The sequence below is a fragment of the Ipomoea nil genome, unplaced genomic scaffold, assembly GCF_001879475.1.
Source record: "Ipomoea nil cultivar Tokyo-kokei standard unplaced genomic scaffold, Asagao_1.1 scaffold0188, whole genome shotgun sequence".
In the NCBI taxonomy this organism is placed as follows: Eukaryota; Viridiplantae; Streptophyta; class Magnoliopsida; order Solanales; family Convolvulaceae; genus Ipomoea; species Ipomoea nil.
In genome coordinates this window covers 820,222-841,088 of record NW_017616616.1, presented here as the reverse complement: position 1 = coordinate 841,088, position 20,867 = coordinate 820,222, and the positions used below count along the sequence as shown (strand labels likewise).

The 20,867-nt window shown below is 35.8% G+C and overlaps 1 protein-coding gene and 1 long non-coding RNA gene across 3 annotated transcripts in view; one reads left to right on the top strand and one right to left on the bottom strand.

Moving 5' to 3' along the window:
- LOC109180563 (putative disease resistance RPP13-like protein 3) overlaps positions 1 to 20,867 on the top strand; it is a 76,676-nt gene that overhangs the window by 50,646 nt on the left and 5,163 nt on the right. The window contains exons 5-6 of one of the 2 annotated variants that reach the window (XM_019330214.1): positions 1,855 to 1,875; positions 17,497 to 17,841. In XM_019330214.1, the coding sequence (XP_019185759.1) occupies positions 1,855 to 1,875; positions 17,497 to 17,841 (366 nt within the window). The remainder of the gene's footprint in view (positions 1 to 1,854; positions 1,876 to 17,496; positions 17,842 to 20,867) is intronic. The other variant, XM_019330206.1, reaches the window with a different exon arrangement.
- Positions 11,593 to 13,041, bottom strand: LOC109180683. The gene is made up of 2 exons (XR_002054097.1): positions 12,839 to 13,041; positions 11,593 to 12,135 (listed from the first exon to the last, which is right to left on the bottom strand). It is a non-coding gene; the product is annotated as an uncharacterized LOC109180683 (long non-coding RNA).

Here is a 20,867-nt window from a genome sequence, read left to right as displayed (position 1 = left end):
CCACCATTCAAAAAGCCATTTTCCCAAATATTAAATATATTCGTAGTGGTATATATATATATTCGTAGTATTTAAATTCAAGAATTAAGGGGTAGGCAATGACAAAATGGTTATTGTTGGGAAAATATTAAATGTTGCAGTCGTTGGCTTCACAAGACTTTTCAGCTATATGTTGGCTTTGGTTATTCCAATTCAAATTGTTAGTATTATATATATTTGCGGCATTTAAATTCAAAGATTAAGGTTAGATAATGACAAAATGGTTCTTGTTGGGAAAAATATTAAACATTGTAGTTGTTGGCAAGGTCGACTTTTCAGCAACATGTTCGTTTTGGTTATAGAAAACCTGCAAATCAACTCTTTATTTGTGTTGGTTAGATACTGAAGCATATTAATAATTTGTTCATTTATTTGCGCACATTTAAAGGTCTGTCAAAGGAATTGAGCCGATTACTTTTTGACAAATTCGATTATCAGTGTTGGGTAGACAAATTTCATGTAATAAGAAAAATTAATTCGATTATCGTGAATGCGTGTGTGATATTGTGTTGTTGAGATGCTGAGATTTATAGACGATGGTAGTAGTAAGAAAAGCGCAAGTGGTAATTGGTTTGAGTTACAAGAAACGCAAGTGTGACTCGCGTCTGTCTGTGACTCGAAACACAAGTCCCACTTGCGTTTCTACAAAACATACGAGCAACTTCTTTTGGTAGAAACACAACTACACAAGCGCAACTTGCCTTTGTTGTATTTTGTAACCGCAAGTTACACCCGCCTCTCTTGCATAGTATAAAATCTGTTAAGTTTGTCTCATATATGGATTAGGAATATGAGTTTGTCTTATACTAGAGCATATTCAACAAAATCATTTTTCCCTAACTTGAACCCGAATACCTTTAGAACTATCCCAACGTGTCTCAAATCCGAATGAATGTTACTTGTACCATTTCAAACCTGTTCAGCACTACATGTAACTAAGGTACCTGTACTTGGCTTTGAGGAACACAACACATTCACAATAAAATAAAACAACATATATAGATTTGAGCTGTATGATCCCCACATAGCATTAAACAATATCATGTATGTTGTCATTATCTATCTAACATTAATCTTTACAATTAAGTTGCAGAATTTTTAACATAAAATACTAAAAGTTAATGCTGCCGCCCGCCCTCTTGCAATTAAAAATGCTTTCCATCTTGCAATTATTGCACTTAGAGCCATAAGACAAATTGCCAATTGATGATAATTACTATACTCAGACACATACTAAGTGAGAAGAAACTCAGATCAGAGAAGAATTGAAGAATGGCTTGTGTTGCTGTAAATTCTCTTGTGAGGACCATTGAGCTTGAGTTCTTGCAGCCTCTGCCTCGCCCAATCATACGTCAAAAGCAACTCATCCCTGGCAATGAAAAGTTGATCCAAAATCTCCACCAGATCAGAAGCTTGGTGATCTGATAGAGCTGTTCGATGAGAACAGGATGGATGGTATCCAAGCTATTAAAGACTTGGAAACTGAGCTCAGAGATGTGGCTTTCCGAGTGGAAGATGAAATTGAATTCCAAATCGTACATCTTTATGAGATAGAGGAAAAGGAAGAGTTACTTGCAGGAATAGCAGGTCTTTTTGGGGAAAAACCACAGAGGACTAATGATGCAGAAGAAGAAGACGACTTGGGAATTGCAGATCTTTTTGGGGAGAAACCACAAGCAGGAGAAACTGATGTCCAAAGAAGTTGGCATTCTTTCAAACTTGGTTGTATTTTGGAAGAAGCAATAAGAGACATTGATGCCATCCACAAAGAGTTGTCCAAAGTGAAGATGGAGTATGTCTCAGCCGCCTTGCAAGGAATTGGAAGGAAAACAACTAGTGATGTGATGATGATGGCCGGGGATTCCTCCCATCACCAACACGCTTCACACTCCCACCCCCAACAGGGCAGCAGCATAATGGTGGGGAAGAACAATGAGTTCCACATTGTAAAGGAGATGCTAATTCAGCATTCATCAAGGCAACGGGAAATTGTCTCCATTCAAGGTATGGGAGGTATCGGCAAGACAACCTTAGCTAGACGAGTTTATGAAGATCCATCCGTTGCCTCCCGCTTTGACATTCGAGCTTGGGTTGTTGTCTCACAATATCATAATAAGTTACAAATGCTCACAGATCTTCTTAAATCAACGGGTTGTGTAGGTAGTGGCACTCAAGAGGATCAGCTAGCACAACAACTATACCAAAATCTGATGCATCGAAGGTACTTTGTTGTGATAGATGACATTTGGAGCGTTGATGCGTGGAATTCTGTCAAAGCTTGCTTTCCTGATAATGCAAATAGCAGTGAGTGTTGTTGACTACTCGCTCTGCACATGTGGCTACTAGTATTGGCTCTAATAATAACTTTTCTCATCAAAAGCAATTGTTAGATCAAACTGAGAGTTGGAATTTATTTCGTGAAAAGGCAAGCAAATCTCTGGGTTCTGAATTCTATATGATTGGCAGACAGATTGTTGAGAAATGCAAAAGATTGCCTTTGGCAATTCTAAATTCATCTGCAACAACAACAACAACAACAACAATTGATGAAGAATGTTCAAAGATATTCTCATCCAGTTACAATCACCTGCCTCACAGTTTGAAGGCTTGTTTTTTATATTTGAGCATATTTCCAGAAGATAAAGAGATCCATGTTAAACATGTTGTAAAGCTATCGGTTGGCGAAGGACTTGTAAAGGCATCTAAGGATATGAGCTTTGACGTGGTGGCAAGAAGGCACATTCAAGAACTCAAAGATAGGAACCTAATTCTTTTATGTCAGCCAAGTATACGTGGAAGAAAAGTAAAGACATTTAAAATGCACGATTTATTGCATTCTTTTTGTGTGAGGGAAGCTAAAAAGGAAAACCTTCTGCATGTAAGCATCCAATCACGAAGGTTAAACAAAGAAACATTATCTTCTTCTTCAATAAACTGTCGATCCATCTCCATTTTTTCCGAAAAGTATACATCTTCAAATTCAAAATTTATCCCCCTATTAAGAGTACTCTATAATACTGAGTATCGGCTTTCTTATCCTGTCCATTTGAGATGCGTATTGTCAGAACTGTCAGAGTCGTTTACCATTCTATTTTGTAGTTGGAATCTTCAAACAATTTCAGTTAGTTCTATGGATAGAATTAGCCTTTTAGAGTTCCCACAACTACAACATGTGCATAGTTACATCCCTCTGAGTGATTTTCCCATATGTTTTCATCAAAACTTGAAGAGCATTGGTAGGTTGAGAGTTGATCACTGCACAAAAGAATTTTTTACTAGTATTCCATACGTAGAGAAGGTAATGATTGAATGTGAAGGAGGTTGGAATGATTGCATTAATAACATTGCCTATCTACACCAACTTCGGAGTCTGGGTTTTGAGTGCAGTTACTCTAGGTTACCAAAAAATAACTGTATTGCTAGCTTGAAAAATCTTATGAAGTTGAACTTTGTGAGTGTGAGTTTTGAGGGGAAGACATTTAATAATTTTAGCAAGTTGCCTAAACTTGAGGTGCTACAAGTGGATAGGTGGAGAGTGGGAACTACGCGAAAACGAGAGTTTTGACCAGTTAATTTATTTGATAATTTTTAGGAGTAATCTTGTGCATTGGGAAGCAAGTGCTTGTCATTTTCCGAATCTTGAGAATCTATTCCTTTATATATGCTCAAAATTAGAAAAGATCCCAGCTGAGTTTGCAGAAATTCCAAACTTGAAGTCAATCGAATTGTCTCAGTGTCTTCCGTCTGCAGTGGATTCTGCCAAGGAAATTCAAAGAGAGCAACATGAGCAAGGAAATGATAATATGGCTGTCATTGAGGAATACACAATACCAGAGGTCCATCTCTCTCCTTTACCTTTTGCTATTGCCTTAGCTTTTTTATTTCACTCTCATTATAGAGTTTCATCATATCCTAATATATAATTTGTTTTCAATCACTCATCACAGTCTTACTCCACTTCTGATGATGAACTTGAGTACTTGAGTGATGATGATCGAGTCATATAGTTGAATAAAAGCAAAAAAGGGTACGTGTGTTTACACTTTACCTATATATATATATATACTCCTTAGCTTAGCTTCTTCATTTATTTCATTCAATTCATATGTCAGGGTTATTTGTTTATAGTTTAATTTTGTCTTCTTGGTTTGATGTTTTACTTTCTTTTACATGTTTAATGTTTACTTTAATTTGAATATATATATATATATATATATATATATATAATTACATGACAGATGCGGGCATGTTCTCAATATCAGAAGGCCAAAATTGATGTGAATAACATATATATTTGTGCATTTCAGTGTGTGGTGTGTGATATTTTGGCATTTGAATTGTTCCACTAATCTGCTGTTTATATTCACCAAAGTGTTGCGACTTCAAATATTATTATATTATTGTATTTTAATAGTTGGAACCTTCCCTCAAAATCTTTTGTCTACTTCTTAGACAATAATATTTCTTTGTGAACTGCTTTTTCTTAACTAAATACTTTTCTTTCTCATTCATATAGCAATATAGCATATTATATGACACACGGTTTCTGGATATATAGTTACACATTCTCGGTTTGATCACCATGAATTTTGCATAATCATGTTAATTCCAGTCATCATAAACAAGTAATTGTTTCTTTTCCTGCAAATGAGTGTTCAAATGATAAGAGTTCTTTGTCAAGTGTCATATATGGAATTAGATATGTTCCTGGCCGGGGGTGTTAGGAAATGAGGTCACAGGACCCAGTACAACAATCCACATTGATGGTAGGTTGAACATGTTTTGGTTGGGTTCGAGTCAATCTTATTATTTTATAAGTTGACTATCCAAGACATATAGAAAAAAAAAAAAAAAAAAAAAAAAAAAAAAAAAAAAAAGGTCCTTAACATACACAATTAAGAAATGAGGCCAAGCGTAATTAATCACAAGGTATAACAATCCACATTGAAGGTAGCTAGGTCCAACATGTTTTGGTTGGGTTAGGCGGCTAGTCTAATCATTTTATGAGCCTAGGGGTATAGGAAAAAAAAAAGACTCTTAACATACAAAGTTAAGGTATACTTTTATAATTCAAACTTAAAATCAATATATAAGTTTAAAAAAAAAAATTAAAACTAATGTAAAATTAGTTTAATACATCTATTTTCTTAAAAGTTTTCCTTTTCATATTTGCTATGACAGCAGATTATATGACACATAACTGCCTTCTTCTATATAGTGTTACACATTCTAGTCATCTGAATTTCAGTGATCTTGAACAAGTAAATGTCTCTGATCTTTTCTTGGAAATGAGTGTTCAAATGAGAATTGAAGAGACTTTTGTCAAGTATCAAATTATAGTATATGGAATTAGATATCGTTTTACTAAGAATTTCAATCATGACATGTATTTAAGTTAATCTGAAATTCCTAAGAATGATTTGTAGATTTTATGAGCGTGTCTGGAATGCAAAAGAGTGGAGTGCTAACTAGGTTGAATTTTTTGCTAACTCATTATATATGTTTTTTCTGGCAGCAAGCTAAGGTGACATACAGCTCCCACACTCTTAGCTCCAATTCAATGGCTTTTCATTGTTAATGATTCGGCTGGGTTGGATCGGGTAGTATAGTTCTCCGTCATAAATCTGGGCACTTTAATTTGTTGTAACTTGTAATGGGAAGTTTTCTTAGAATAGTGACCCGGGTACAATCTTACATATAATAAAGCTATATGGTTGGATCGGGTAGTATAGTTCTCCGTCATAAATCTGGGCACTTTAATTTGTTGTAACTTGTAATGGGAAGTTTTCTTAGAATAGTGACCCGGGTACAATCTTACATATAATAAAGCTATATGGTTGGGAAGTAATTAATGTTATAATTAATTACCAACATTATTATTATTACTAGCTATAAATATAAAATAGTCCCAACATCTTTTATTATATATATATATATATATATATATATATATATATATATATATATATATATATATATATATATAAAATTAAAAAAAAAACACAACATTTGAAAAATAAAATAGCTATTTTTTTTCTCGCTCATAACAAAAATTATGGAATAAAAATGTTGCGGGCCGTGGATCAATTATTGGACTTCAGAATAAAAAAAAAATCATTTAAGCCATAAATAAAAATTTAAATATATATAAATGTATATATCGTATGGGTCTTTAATGTTTTTCTGGATGTCTAAACTTAGGACTTTTAGGGTGTGTTTGGAAACCTGGAAAATGAGTTCTGGAAATCATTTTCCAAGTTTTCACTGTTTGGATGTGTCTGGAAAATCAAGTCAACGGAAATAATTTTCCGTTGACTTTGGAAAATAGGCTTGTTTTGGAGGAAAATGACTTCCCCTTTTTTTTTGGGGGAAGTCATTTTCCAACTTTTACACCAACATCACTCCACCACCAACATCATCAACACCATACCACCACCACCTCACTACCACCATCACCACCACTACTGCCGCCGTCGCCACCACTATACCACCGCAACCACCGCCACCACACCACCACCATCACACCGCCACCACTACCACCACCAACACCATATCACCGCTGCTACCACCACCACCACCATACCACCACAACCATCGTCGTCGCCACCGCCACCACCATACCACCGCCACCACACCACCACCACACCACCACCACAACCACCACCGCCGCCGCCGCCACCACCACCACCATACCACCGTCACCGCCACCACCACCGTCGTCGCCACCACCACCATACCATCGCAACCACCGTCGTCGCCGCCACCACCACCATACCAGCGCTGCCGCGACCACCACCAGCATCACACCACCGCCACCACCACCATACCATCGCAACCACCATCGCCGCCGCCACCACCACCACCATACCACTGCAACCACCGCCACCACACCACCACCACCACCATACCACCGCAACCATCGTCGCCGCCACCACCGCCACCACACCACCGCCACCACACCACCGCCACCACATCATCGCCACCACACCGCCACCACACCACCACCATCACACCACCACCACTACTACCACCGCCGCCGTCGGCACCACCACCATACCACCGTCGCAGCCACCACCACCACTACCACCACCACCACCGCCGCCGCTGCCACCACCAGCATACTACCGCAACCACCGTCGCCGCCACCACCACCACCACACCACCGCAACCACCGTCGCCGCCACCACCACCACCATACCACTGAAACCACCACCACCACTGCCACCACCGTCATACCACCACCAGTTATTATTATTATTATTATTATTATTATTATTATTATTATTATTATTATTATTATTACTATATAACAAATAACACCACTACCACTACACCACCATCACCATAATATTTTTGATATATTATTAGTTATTTTTTTATTATATTTAAAATTATTATTATATTATTATATATTATTATACATGTTGTAATATTCTAAATAAAATAATTAAAATGTTTAATTATACAATTCTACTCATTTTCCAGAAAATGAACCAAACACACAAAAACAGTTTTCCAGAATGCAACCAAACACTGGAAAGGAAAATATTTTCCGGAAAATGACTCATTTTCCAGAAACATTTTCCAAAAGTCATTTTTCTGCTTTCCAAATGGACCCTTAAAAGGAAAAAATATATTTGAATTATCTCCACAAAAAGTGGTCTTGGATTTATAAAATGACATTTGGGTTTATGAAATGAGATGTGCATAAAGAATATATTATATAATCATATAAAAAAAATATGTTCAATTATGTTGTAAGAATATCATAATAGAGAATAGAGAGATCAGGGAAGGAAGGCCGGGGGGGTTTCTCATTCATCGGTAGAATTCATATACAAAGGTATCACCAATTATAAGGTAATAACAATACATATAAAAGGTAGTCACCTATCAATTACAACTACTACCATATATATAATAATGTCCATATTAATATTTACAACACTCCCCCTTGGACATTATTTGACATGATCTTGCCTTGTAAAATTTTGCTAGGAAAACCCTATGGGAAAAACCTAGACAAAAAAGTATAAATGTATATATTCATGCCTCGTTAAAAACTTCACTAGGAAAACCACGTGGGAAAAACCTAGTTGAAGAAAAGAGTACATGATATTTGTAAGAACATATTTTGTACTGATTGCCTCATTAAAAACCTTAACTTAAGAAAACCATGTGGGAAAAACTTAGTTAAGGGAAAAAGAGTACAATCATAAGCCTTCAAGGCATAATCGATATAATCTTCAGGATTTTGGGGTTTGTCTACTTAAGTAATTGCTTTGCAACATTTCCCCATTAAATAATTATATCATACTTATGCCTCATTAAAAACCTCACTATAAAACCCAGTGGGAAAAATTAGTTGAGGAAAAGAGTGCATGATGTATGTGTATTCTTGTTTTAGATTAACTGCCTCATTAAAAACCTTAGATTTAAAGAAAAACCCGTAGGGAAAAACTTAACTAAGGAAAAGTGTACAGCCGTTAGTCATCTAAGACACAATCTTCAGGATTGATTCATGTAAAATGATACTCCCCCTCAAGATAACAATCTTTAATCCCATACATTAAATTTCCAAATTATATAGAGGAATTTTGTAAATAAATATATACAATTGTCAATTGAATAAATATACTCTATAATAATCTCGTGACTCTTCTGGAGTTCACGTGGTATAATATTAATATCATAGTATCTAGTCAAAAGGATTTCATTATATATCCTTTTATTGACCCTCTATGGGACAATGGGGTAAATATAGTACAACCAGTTTTGAAACTTGGCATTATGGAGATACAAAAGTAATAGCCAGTACTCAAGTAGCCATTATATATTTGTTTATCTAAATATCCAATCAAAATCATATATAGGCTAACTGGTGTATAAAATTCTTCAAGCAAAAACTCGATCTTTAAGTCAAGATAATACTTAGATTTTTCTAGCCTTTTATTAAAAGGGCTCCGCCTTTAGACATGAACTGATATCATCAAATTGTTTAGGTATTTCATTGATGTTTACACTATCAAAATTAACTGAGATAATGAATAAATAAGTTCATTATGAACCCTTTATCGAGCACATAATGGTACATATTATTCCTTCTTCATGAGGATAATAACTCCATTCGCAACTCTTTAAAGAGTACATAATGGCACATAGTAAATACATATTCCTTCTTCGAGAGGAAAATACTCGGTCAATTATTAACTATTTCAGGTCCTATAATTCTATAAAGACCTTAAAATTTTAATGTGCGATTTTCACTTTTCTCATTTTGAGAACTTAAAATCCTTCGGGGATTTTTGAATTTAATATTAGTTGCATATCTAATTTATTATTCTGCCAATGATGTAGCGGAACTTAATGCCATTTATCGTGGAAAAATATGTTTGATTAAAATCAATCAAGGGTATCTGCGTGAACCCATAAGACTACAACTCGCTTTATATCATATCACCTCATTATTCTTATTTCTCTTTCGTGCACACACCCACTTGTAACCTTCGGGGTTAACTCTCAACAGTGTATTGTAATAAAGAGAATTATTAATAATTAGCGAGTCGAGCTATGCCTTAATTGCTCCTTTATACGTTAAATAGTCATGGCACTTCCGGTGCATAACTCTGGATCCAGATTATCATATAATGGAGCAATTTGTACAGGCTATTGTGTTGTCGACAACTATAATACTTTCATAAATCTCTCCCATATTTATAATAGTTTATGGCAATATTCAAGTCAACCAGATTCTAGACATTTCCCAGAACTTTTCAGATCACATCTGGTTGTCCTGCATCCCTAGTATTATGTTTGTTTGGTGCACCTATAAACTAACTAGGGTTTTTCGTCATCTGGACGAACGTCTCAAAGACATAATTATTCAAGGTATATCAAGAGTGACAATGTTTATTTACTAGATCTAGTATAATGACTCTTATCTCTTACACATATAGATCCCCTACAGTTCTGGCATCAAGGAGTATCGATAGATATATTTGGTCCAAATTGGGGATGGTATATGGACCTAGTCACTCTTTTATGATCAGTATGATCAATAGATGTATTTAGCAGATTATTTGCTAATATCACAAATATATCATCTTCTGAACTTTCAGTTCAGTCTAACTAGTACATGGATAAAATAATGAAGATATTTTTATTCTATGGAATTTCTTGGCATTCTATTAAATTTGAACTCTTATCTCCCCCTAATGCCGAGAAACAATCTTCATTAATTAAGTATGCAGTCAGCGTACCTAAGGATATGTATATTAGTCTCATATCATATGCTCTTGGCATTAATTAATCAAGAGACTAAGGCTTCTTTGGTAGCCTTTTTAGATGTACGCTGTGGTGGTGATATATTGAAATAGACTGTGCACTATAAATAAAAACGCAGATAGGGAAATGTTTATTTTGAAACCATGTACTAGGTATAACAATCCTTGAGGGATTGGTTTGTGATATGCAGTGAGTTAGATTTGAATTTTAAACAAAAGTATATCCCCAAAACAGATAATTCAGTAATTTCTTCTTCACACATGCTCTATAAAGTACTCGTGTGGATAAGAAATTGTAGTATCTAACTCATTATGTTTGCCCTAAGAAACCCAATTCGTCATCCCATAATTAAAAATTGGGTCTCCAAAATGTAAAGATTATCGCAACATAATAAGTTGTCAAATGTATATGAAAATTACCACAAGTGGCATATAAAATCAGATAGGGCAAGCATACACATTAAACAAAAAGAGTGAAACATTCAACAATCTTAGGGAGATTAAACGCCAAAAGAAGTATTAGATGGTGAAATATTATCAAATATTAGCAATTTTTTTTGCTTCAGGCAAACCAACATGGTGTGACTCACTTTTGGCTGTTAAGCACATAGCATTTTTGCATAGTAGCATAACATTAAAAATAGAAGTTGCAGACTTCATTCACGAGTTCATAACTAAGGATTTAGACCAAAATGTGACAAATAAAAAAATTAGTGCTCTTAGTGTTTACCTTTTGGGCAAAACTATATTAAAAAAAATAGGCACTAGTACCATCAGTATGCATGAATTTAGACAAATAATCATTGACTTCCAAATCACAATTAAGTCAATTTGACATTAGTCATATAAATTGTCCAATGCTATTAACATATAACTAGTGTTATGAATTTGCCTTCTAGGCAATGCTATGTTTAAAATTAATGTTGTAACCACTTGTTGATCATGACAATCCTAATAAGGACTATCGTATAATAAGTAAATAAATCAATGGCTTTAATTTGCCATCTGGGCAAAGCTTCTAGTAAGATTTATAATAAATCTTAACATATATGGCCTATAGCAAATAATTGTTATGCCACATTTTCTTTTATGATATATGCATAACCACATTGCATAAGATAGCAAATTGTGACAAAAGTAATTGTCATGTGTTAATCAGCACTGAACAATTAATGTATGCAAGTGTGTCGCAACATTATATATTTCAATTAAGCTCTCAAATGCTAGGCATCAACTGGACTCTTAAATAATACATGCACAGTCAGAATTATCTACAAAGATAATCATTCTTCTAAATTTAAATATGTCATTTACCACATTCCAGTTTATAGGTTGACATAGTATAACAACATACCAAGAGCCCATAATAGATATCATCATAGCATTTAAATGAATATAAAATGACTTGAGAATAAAATTAAATATTCATGATACACATGTCACATAAATATTAAAACCGTCATATAAAGATAAAATAGACAAAATGTCCATCATGATCACCATAATCTTCAAGCCGTACTGCAATCATCATTATCATTCAATATCGAGTTTGCTTCAGGCAAATTGAGTGCTTGTGCCTTCTGGGCATCCATTTGGTGAGTGAGGACTTCAGAATATATTTTGATACCATTGGCACAGCATGCACCCACACCATGGGATGTGCCTTTTTGTACTTCAAAAAACATTCAAATCTTGAATTCAGATTGCAGTATAGAAAAATGACTCAAATCAATTAACATAAGCAATTCTCAAAAAGGCATAACATATTCATAAATGGATAATTTCCAATGTGTCCATTATTCTATCCGAAGTACTGCAAGATGGATAGGGACAAGTTTGCTTATGAGAGAAATTGCTTCCAGTTTCATTAGGTACAATACAAAAGTTAACATCTTGGGAAGTAAAAACAGTCTCATTATAGCTTGAAGATGCAACTTACACAAAAAATAAAAGATATAGACCATTTGATCTATGACTCATGCAGCCAACTAGCTTCTTGCAGGTGGAATTACTGGTCACCGAGTATCAATGGATTAAGATCATGTTTAGAAAGGAAAAAAAAATAACTTTGAACCAAAATAATGTGGAATATCATTTTGAGCACAAAGAGCAGTCATATTACTTTCTTGTGGTAAACATTTTCTTTGCAAGTAGCAATGCAACAAAGCAAGATCTCGGATTTGGCATCATCATCTCCCAAGTCCACAGAAAATGTACCAATATGATCAATTGATTATTAATACTCATGTATCCCAAGAATACAAGATCATCATTTTTAACTGTATCCCCTTAGATGGCGACAAGAAAATAATTCAAAACAATTACTCTATCCCCTTTTCTTTATAGCAAATTTCATATTAGGATGCAGAGCAATTATGTAATTGCAATCCTAATCAAAACCTTATAAATTGTAGTGCAATGAAAATAGAGCAGCACAGATTTCCAGAATTAACATTTATATATTCACTCTGAATAGCATTGCACCAGCAAATAATTAGGGTTCAAGGAAACTGTACCGTTCACCGATGATCTAGAGCTTTTCACTGTGTATTTAATGATCTTATCGCCGGAGAGATACTTTTTTTGAAGAAATCCAAGACTCGGACAATCGTTGCAAATTGCAAGACACCGCCCCAACTCCATTTTCCTCGCTCCGTATATATATATTCTGCACGGATATCCAGCCTACATTGAATGCAAATCACCTACCAATAGCCACCGGCGGGCTGAGAGAGAGGAAGGAGGACTGATCGCCGGTGGGCTGAGGCGCGCGGTGGGAATGATCATCCTCGATCTGCCCTCGTCTTGATCGCCTGCTGGTAATAGAGCGGAGAGAACGAGGATCACGCGGGGAAACCGGCCTCACGCGGTGCTCTCCGATCGATGGGGTTGACGATCTGGACTGGTCAGGATCGCCGCGAAGGGAGATTCGCGGACGGGGAGAAGCCGTGACGCCTCTTCGAGCGATTTTCCGGCGTCAGGGAGGAAGAAGCTGACTGCGCCTTCGTAATCCGATCGCCATTTACGAAACCGGTGTCATCTATGACAACCGTCGCTCCGATCGCCGTCTGCCGCTTCTCGCCGAAGCCGTTGCGGGAAGGAAACCGGAGATTCAGTATACTGAGGATTTACGAAGTCGCCGCAATCCGCGATCTCATCTCAGACGATGAGCGATGATGATCGCTGGCCCCTAAAGAGATCACGGACGAGTCTGGAAGCCTAGCAACAATCTCCGATTACCCTTGCGCCATTATCGTCGTCGAAGCAGAAGTCAATGCCACCTGGGGTGCGATTTGAGATATCACAAACGATGGCCAATCGTCCATATGATGATTGCGATGGGTGGAGGCTGTGTCGGAGATCATTCTGGCCGGTGTCGAATCATCACCGCCGGTGTGTAAGCGCCGGATCGCTGCTGGAGAAAGGACAACGCTTTTACGGCGTAACTCACACAGAATGTCGCGGATGTCCGTCGATCGTTGCCCTGATGATGGCGACGAGTGTGGGGCGATTTCGGATTTGAGTTTGATGCCAAAACATGATCGTTTACCCGGATGTAGAGCAAAGCGCTGATAACGTGTTGTAAGAATATCAGAATAGAGAATAGAGAGATCAGGGAAGGAAGGCCGGGGGGGTTTCTCATTCATCGGTAGAATTCATATACAAAGTATCACCAATTATAAGGTAATAACAATACATATAAAAGGTAGTCACCTATCAATTACAACTACTACCATATATATAATAATGTCCATATTAATATTTACAACAAATTAGAGTTTAAATTTACTCATACAAAATTTGAAATTTGCTTTCTAAATGTAATTATCTTAGTTATTATTCGTATTGTGAAAATTATAATATAGATGAAATACAATTAAGAATAAATCAGTGTAATTATGTAAATTCTCTCTATAAGTTTATTTGAATATGTACATAATTAGAGATTATATTAACCATACAAAATTTTAATTATAATTTTGTATTCTATAAAAATAATAAATACTTGACCAATGGAAGCTCAAAAATATTATTATATTAAACAATTTAAAATATTTTTATTTTTTCTAAACTTTTTTATTTATATTTATAATAACATAATTTTTCCCCGTGCATCGCGCGGGTGAATTACTAGTTTAGCCTAAATTATTGCTTGTTGCGAGGCTTTATCATGGCTTAAATGAAGATGTATTAATAACGTCATTTTAGAGCTCAGATACACAATTTTAACTTTTGGTAATGTTTCTCATGATTATTTTTATTCAGGTTTAGTCATTGCCCACTTTAGATTCTACTATTGGGAACATTTTAATTCTGTCATGTTCGCAAATCAGCAAATCATTATACTCATGTTTTGACACGGGCTTTAGGTTCTCACGTTAGTTCGAGTGTGTGGTATTTCGTGACTTTCGCCTCCCCTTAATGTATGTATTTATGTGTTAAATTCTGAAAAATGTTACTCCGACTAGGATCTCCAAGATGTCTTCCCAATTAAATTCTTCCTCTTCAGTATTTTGCCATGTTTTAACACCTACCCTTTTGCCGATACCATTTGCATCTGGCTGACCAAGCTTATGATGATCATAATTAAATGTTTTTTCCCTTTCATCTATTCCATATGCATAAATCAGAGCTCTAGGTCCTTGAAGGTCAAGAATGTTGATAAAATTGTTGTGAACCAACATATATTCCAGTCTTATCTCAATCAACAGCCCAAGAAAAATGCTTCAGGCATATAATTATGATTATGAACCAATTTAATGACCAAAGAAATACCCAAATTCACTGGAACAACAGTAGTTGCTGAGATATTGAAGAATCATCTGCTGCTGCACCCCTTTCTTTCCAGTTTCCAGGGGGATCAAGGTCAAAATTATTTACTGCTGTGTTTTCCTAAGAAGCAGTTAAATTTTCGCTACACTTGACTCTTATATGAATACATGCCCTAAACTTTATTTCCCAAATTCATGATGCATATAATACTACGAGTTTGCTCTACCACACAACCTGTTAAAGAACCTAACAATCGTATACAATCACATATAATCATACCAACCTATGATCGCGCCGGTCCACCCTGCCCTTCAATAGATTGGTGTACACCGTCATGCAATCGGAATAAGATTGTTTAAATATAAAATATATTATAAATGACAATACAAGGTTTATAATGTATTCTTAATAAAACACTAGACAGTCTCTCATCTTTTAATACTAGTTGACAAGATGATGTATTCTTAATTCAATGAGAAAGTTATATATTTTTTACACAACCAATTAACAAGCTATACTACAAAAATAAAAGACAAAACTACTAATAAATCACTCTGAAAAATTAATTAAATGACAAAGTAAAGAACTTCTAATAAAGAACAAGCTATACCCACCACATCTGTACTTTTTACTTTCTCAGGTATATTTAAATTTAAATCAGTGTTTGAAAATTACAGGAAAATCACATGCACTTCACAAGCTAAGACAGTGGAGTAGCTTTAATTTGCACTTTTTACTTTAATGCTAGCTAAGATTCCCACTTAGCATTAAACAATATCATGTTGTCATTATCTATCTAACTTTAATCATTACAAGTTGAAGAATTTTTAACATAAAATACTAAAAGTTAGTGCTGCCCGGCCTCTTTCAATATAATTAAAAATGCTTTACGTCTTGCAATTATTGCACTTAGAGGCATAAGGCAAATTCAAAAACACAATTACACACACATAATAAATAAAAGAAATTTAATTATTTTACTAAAAAAATTAGTTATATTTAACCGATCAAAAATTGTTAATTTCGATTATATTGATTATGAGGTTGGTTGGTGGTTATGATTTTATACTGATTAAGATTACAAGATAACATTTATCTTATGCATACTTTTGTATAGTAAAATAAAAAATAAATGAGTAAATACTTAAAATGGTCCCTCGACTATAGCTAAATTCACAAATTGATTTTCGACTTTCAATTTCAACCAATTAAGTCCTTAACTTTGCAATTTTGACACGATTTGGTCCTCCATCTATTTGACCATTTGTTGACCGTGATCGACGATCTCCAGAAGAACCTTCAGCTCTCGTCGGAACACGTGGAGGCCTCCAGGATGACGTTGCACCGGTTCGGAAACAAGTCGTCTTCTTCGCTCTGGTACGAACTCAACTACATTGAATTTAAAGGGAGGATGAAGAAAGGCGATCGGATTTGATAGATTGCTTTCGGCAGTGGATTAAAATGTAATAATGCGGTCTGAAAATGCAACCAGAACCTTAAAAACCCGACGATGGACCATGAAATTACATATATATCCTAAAAAATCACAGTCAACAAACGGTCAAATAGACAGAGGACCAAATTGTGTTAAAATTGTAAAATTAAGAACTTAATTAGTTAAAATTGAAAGTTGATGACCAATTTGTGAATTTAGCTATAGTGAGGAACCATTTTGGGTATTTACTCAAAATAAAATAAAGAAGTAGTGTTGCCGACAACCAGCAGCTAATTAATGCACTTCCACTGACCAGAGCTACACAGCAATTGCTAGCTACTTCATATTATCGCTTCTACTTCGGCTGATTAATTCTTCACCCAAACATTACATTACATTACTATACACACTACATACATACATACTAAGTGATCGAGAATTGAAGAATGGCTTGTGTTGCTGTTAATTCTCTTGTGAGGACCATTGAGCTTGAGTTCTTGCAACCTCTGCCTCGCCCAATCGTACAACAAAAGCAACTCATCTCTGGCAATGAAAAGTTGATCCAAAATCTCCACCAGAAACTTGGTGATCTGATAGAGCTGTTCGATGAGAACCGGATGGATGATATCCAAGCTATTAAATACTTGGAAACTAAGCTCAGAGATGTGGCTTTTCGAGTGGAAGATGAAATTGAATTCCAAATCCTACATCTTTATGAGATAGAGGAAAAGGAAGAGTTACTTGCAGGAATAGCAGGTCTTTTTGTGGAAATACCAGAGAGTACTAATGATGCAAAAGAAGAAGACAACTTGGGAATTGCTGCAGATCTTTTTGTGGGAAAACCACAAGGAGAAACTTGGCATTCTTTGGAACTTGGTTGTATTTTGAAAGGAGCAATAAGAGACATTGATGGCATCCACAAAGAGTTGTCCAAAGTGAAGATGGAGTATCTGCAGCGTGCCGCAGTTGCAGCTTCTACCACATGTTGTAGTGATGTGATGATGATGGCGGGGGATTCCTCTCATCACCAACACGCTTCACACTCCCAGCCCCTGCACGACAGCATAATGGTGGGGAAAAACAATGAGTTCCACATTGTAAAGGCGATGCTAATTCAGCATTCATCAAGGCAACGGGAAATTGTCTCCATTCAAGGTATGGGAGGTATGGGCAAGACAACCTTAGCTAGACGAGTTTACGAAGATCCATACGTTGCCTCCCGCTTCGACATTCGAGCTTGGGTTGTTGTCTCACAATATCACAATAAGTTACAAATGCTCACAGATCTTCTTAAATCAATGGGTTGTGTAGGTAGTGACACTCAAGAGGATCAGCTAGCACAACAACTATACCAAAATCTGATGCATCAAAGGTACTTTGTTGTGATAGATGACATTTGGAGCGTTGATGCCTGGAATTCTGTCAAAGCTTGCTTTCCTGATAATGCAAATGGCAGTCGAGTATTGTTGACTACTCGCTTTGCAAAGGTGGCTACTAGTATTGGCTCTAATAATAACTTTTCTCATCAAAAGCAATTGTTAGATCAAACTGAGAGTTGGAATTTATTTCGTGAAAAGACAAGCAAATCTGGCTATGCTGAGTTTGAGGCAATTGGGAGACCCATTGTTGAGAAATGCAAAGGATTGCCTCTGGCAATTGTTGTAGCTGCAGGTTTATTTTCCAAACTTCATACGCTAGATGAGTGTAAGAATGTTGCACAAGTTTTAAATTCAGGTGCAACAACAACAATTGATGAAGAATGCTCAAGGATACTCTCATCCAGTTACAATCACTTGCCTCACAGTTTGAAGGCCTGTTTTTTATATTTGAGCATATTTCCAGAAGATGAAGAGATTCGTGTTAAAACTGTTGTAAAGTTATGGGTTGTCGAAGGACTTGTAAAGGCATCTAAGGATATGAGCTTTGATGCGGTGGCAAGAAAGCACATTCAAGAACTCAAGGATAGGAACCTAATTCTTGTGAGTCGGACAAGTAGTTGTGGAAGAAAAGTAAAGGTATTTAAAATGCATGATTTATTGCATTCTTTTTGTGTGAGGGAAGCTAAAAAGGAAAACCTTCTGCATGTTGTATATGAGAATGAGTCTAGTTCCCCCCCTAAATATTTCCGATGGGTAAGCATACAATCAGAAAGGTTTAACAGACAAACATTATATTCTTCTTTAAAAAGTTGTCGATCCATCTTCGTTTTTGACTCCCTTTTTGACAGGCTTCATATATTTTTAAATTGGAAATTTGGCCGCCTAATAAGAGTAGTCTATAATATTGCCAGTAATATAGATCTAAAGTATCTTGTCCATTTGAGATTCCTATTGGAACCACTGGCACGGCCGGCACCCCTGAGAGCTTTAGTCATTTCAGATCCATTTTGTTGTTGGAATCTTCAAACACTTTCAGTTAGAAGTATTGATAAAATGAGCGTTTTAGAGTTCCCACAACTACAACATTTGCATTGTAACATCCCTCTGAGTGATTTTCCCATATGTTTTCATAAAAACTTGAAGAGCATTGGTATGTTGAGAGTTTATCACTGCACAAAAGAATTTTTTACCAGTATTCCATATGTAGAGAAAGTAATCATTCATTGTAAGTTTGGCTGGAATGATCGCATTAATAACATTGCCTATTTACACCAACTCCACAGTCTGACACTTTTTGGTAATGTGCATGTGCTGATTCCAAATAACAACTGCATTGTTAGCTCTAAAAATCTTATGAAGTTGAAGTTTAGGCGTGTGTGCTTTGAGGGGAAGACATTTAACATTTTTAGCAAGTTGCCTAAACTTGAGGTGCTAATGCTAAAAGAGTGTAAATGGATCGGTAGAGAGTGGGAACTACTCGAAAATGAGAGTTTTGACCAGTTAATTTATTTGCATATTTGTATGAGTAATCTTGAGCGTTGGGAAGCAAGTGCTTCTAATTTTCCGAAACTTGAGTGTCTATGCCTTTCGCGCTGCCAAAAATTGGAAAAGATCCCATATGAGTTTGCAGAAATTCCAAACTTGAAGTCAATCAAATTGTATGGGTGTCTTCAGTTTGCAGTGGATTCTGCCAAGGAAATTCAAAGAGAGCAGCATGAGCAAGGAAATGATAATATGGTTGTCATTGAAGAATGCACAAAAGAGGTCCATCTCTCTCCTTTACCCTTTTGCTATTGCCTTTTTTATTTCACTCTCATTATAGAGTTTCATCGAATCCTAATGTATAATTTGTTTTCAGTGACTCATTCTAATGATGAACTTGAGCCATAGTAGTTGAATAAAAGTAAAAAAGGGTACGTATGTTTACAGTTTATAACCTCTCTCTATATATATCCTCATTAGCTTCTTCATTTAATTATTTCATTCATATGTCACAGTTATTTGTTTAATTCTGTCTTCTTGGTTTGATGTTTTACTTTGTTTTACATGTTTAATGTTTACTTTAATTTGAATATATATTTATATAATTACATGACAGATGCGGGCATGTTCTCAAGATCATATCAGACGGCCAAAATTGATGTATACTCAGTGTGGCATTTGGGCATTTCAATGCGGTGTGTGATATTTGGGCATTTGAATTCTTCCATTAATCTGCTATTTATATTCACCAAACTGTTGAGACTTCAAATATTATTATTGTATTTTAGTAGTTGGAAGTTGGAATTGAACCTTCCTTCAAAATTTGTTGTCTACTTCTCAGACAATAATATTTCTTTTTCTTAACTAAATACTTTTCTTTCTCATTCATATTATAGCATATTATATGACACACGGTCTCCATATATATAGTTACACATTCTCTGTTTGATCACCATATATTTTGCATAATCTTATCAATTTCAGTCATCATAACACAAGTAATTGTCTCTTTTCCTGCAAATGAGTGTTCAAATAATGATAAGAGACTCTTGTCAAGTGTCAAATTATAATATATGGAATTAGCTATGTTCCTTAGGGGGGGTGTTAGGAAATGAGTTCACAGGCAGCCTATAGTAGTTGCCGCAGCTGCAGCTTCTACCACATGTTGTAGTGATGTAATGATGATGGCGGGGGATTCCTCCCATCACCAACACGCTTCACACTCCCAGCCCCAGCAGGGCAGCATAAATATTATGGTGGGGAAAAACAACGAGTTCACATTGTAAAGGGAATGCTAATTCAGCATTCATCAAGGCAACGGGAAATTGTCTCCATTCAAGGTATGGAGGCATTGGCAAGACAACCTTAGCTCGACAAGTTTATGAAGATTCATCAATTGCCTCCCGCTTTGACATCCGAGCTTGGGTTGTTGCCTCACAATATCATAATAAGTTACAAATGCTCACAGATCTTCTT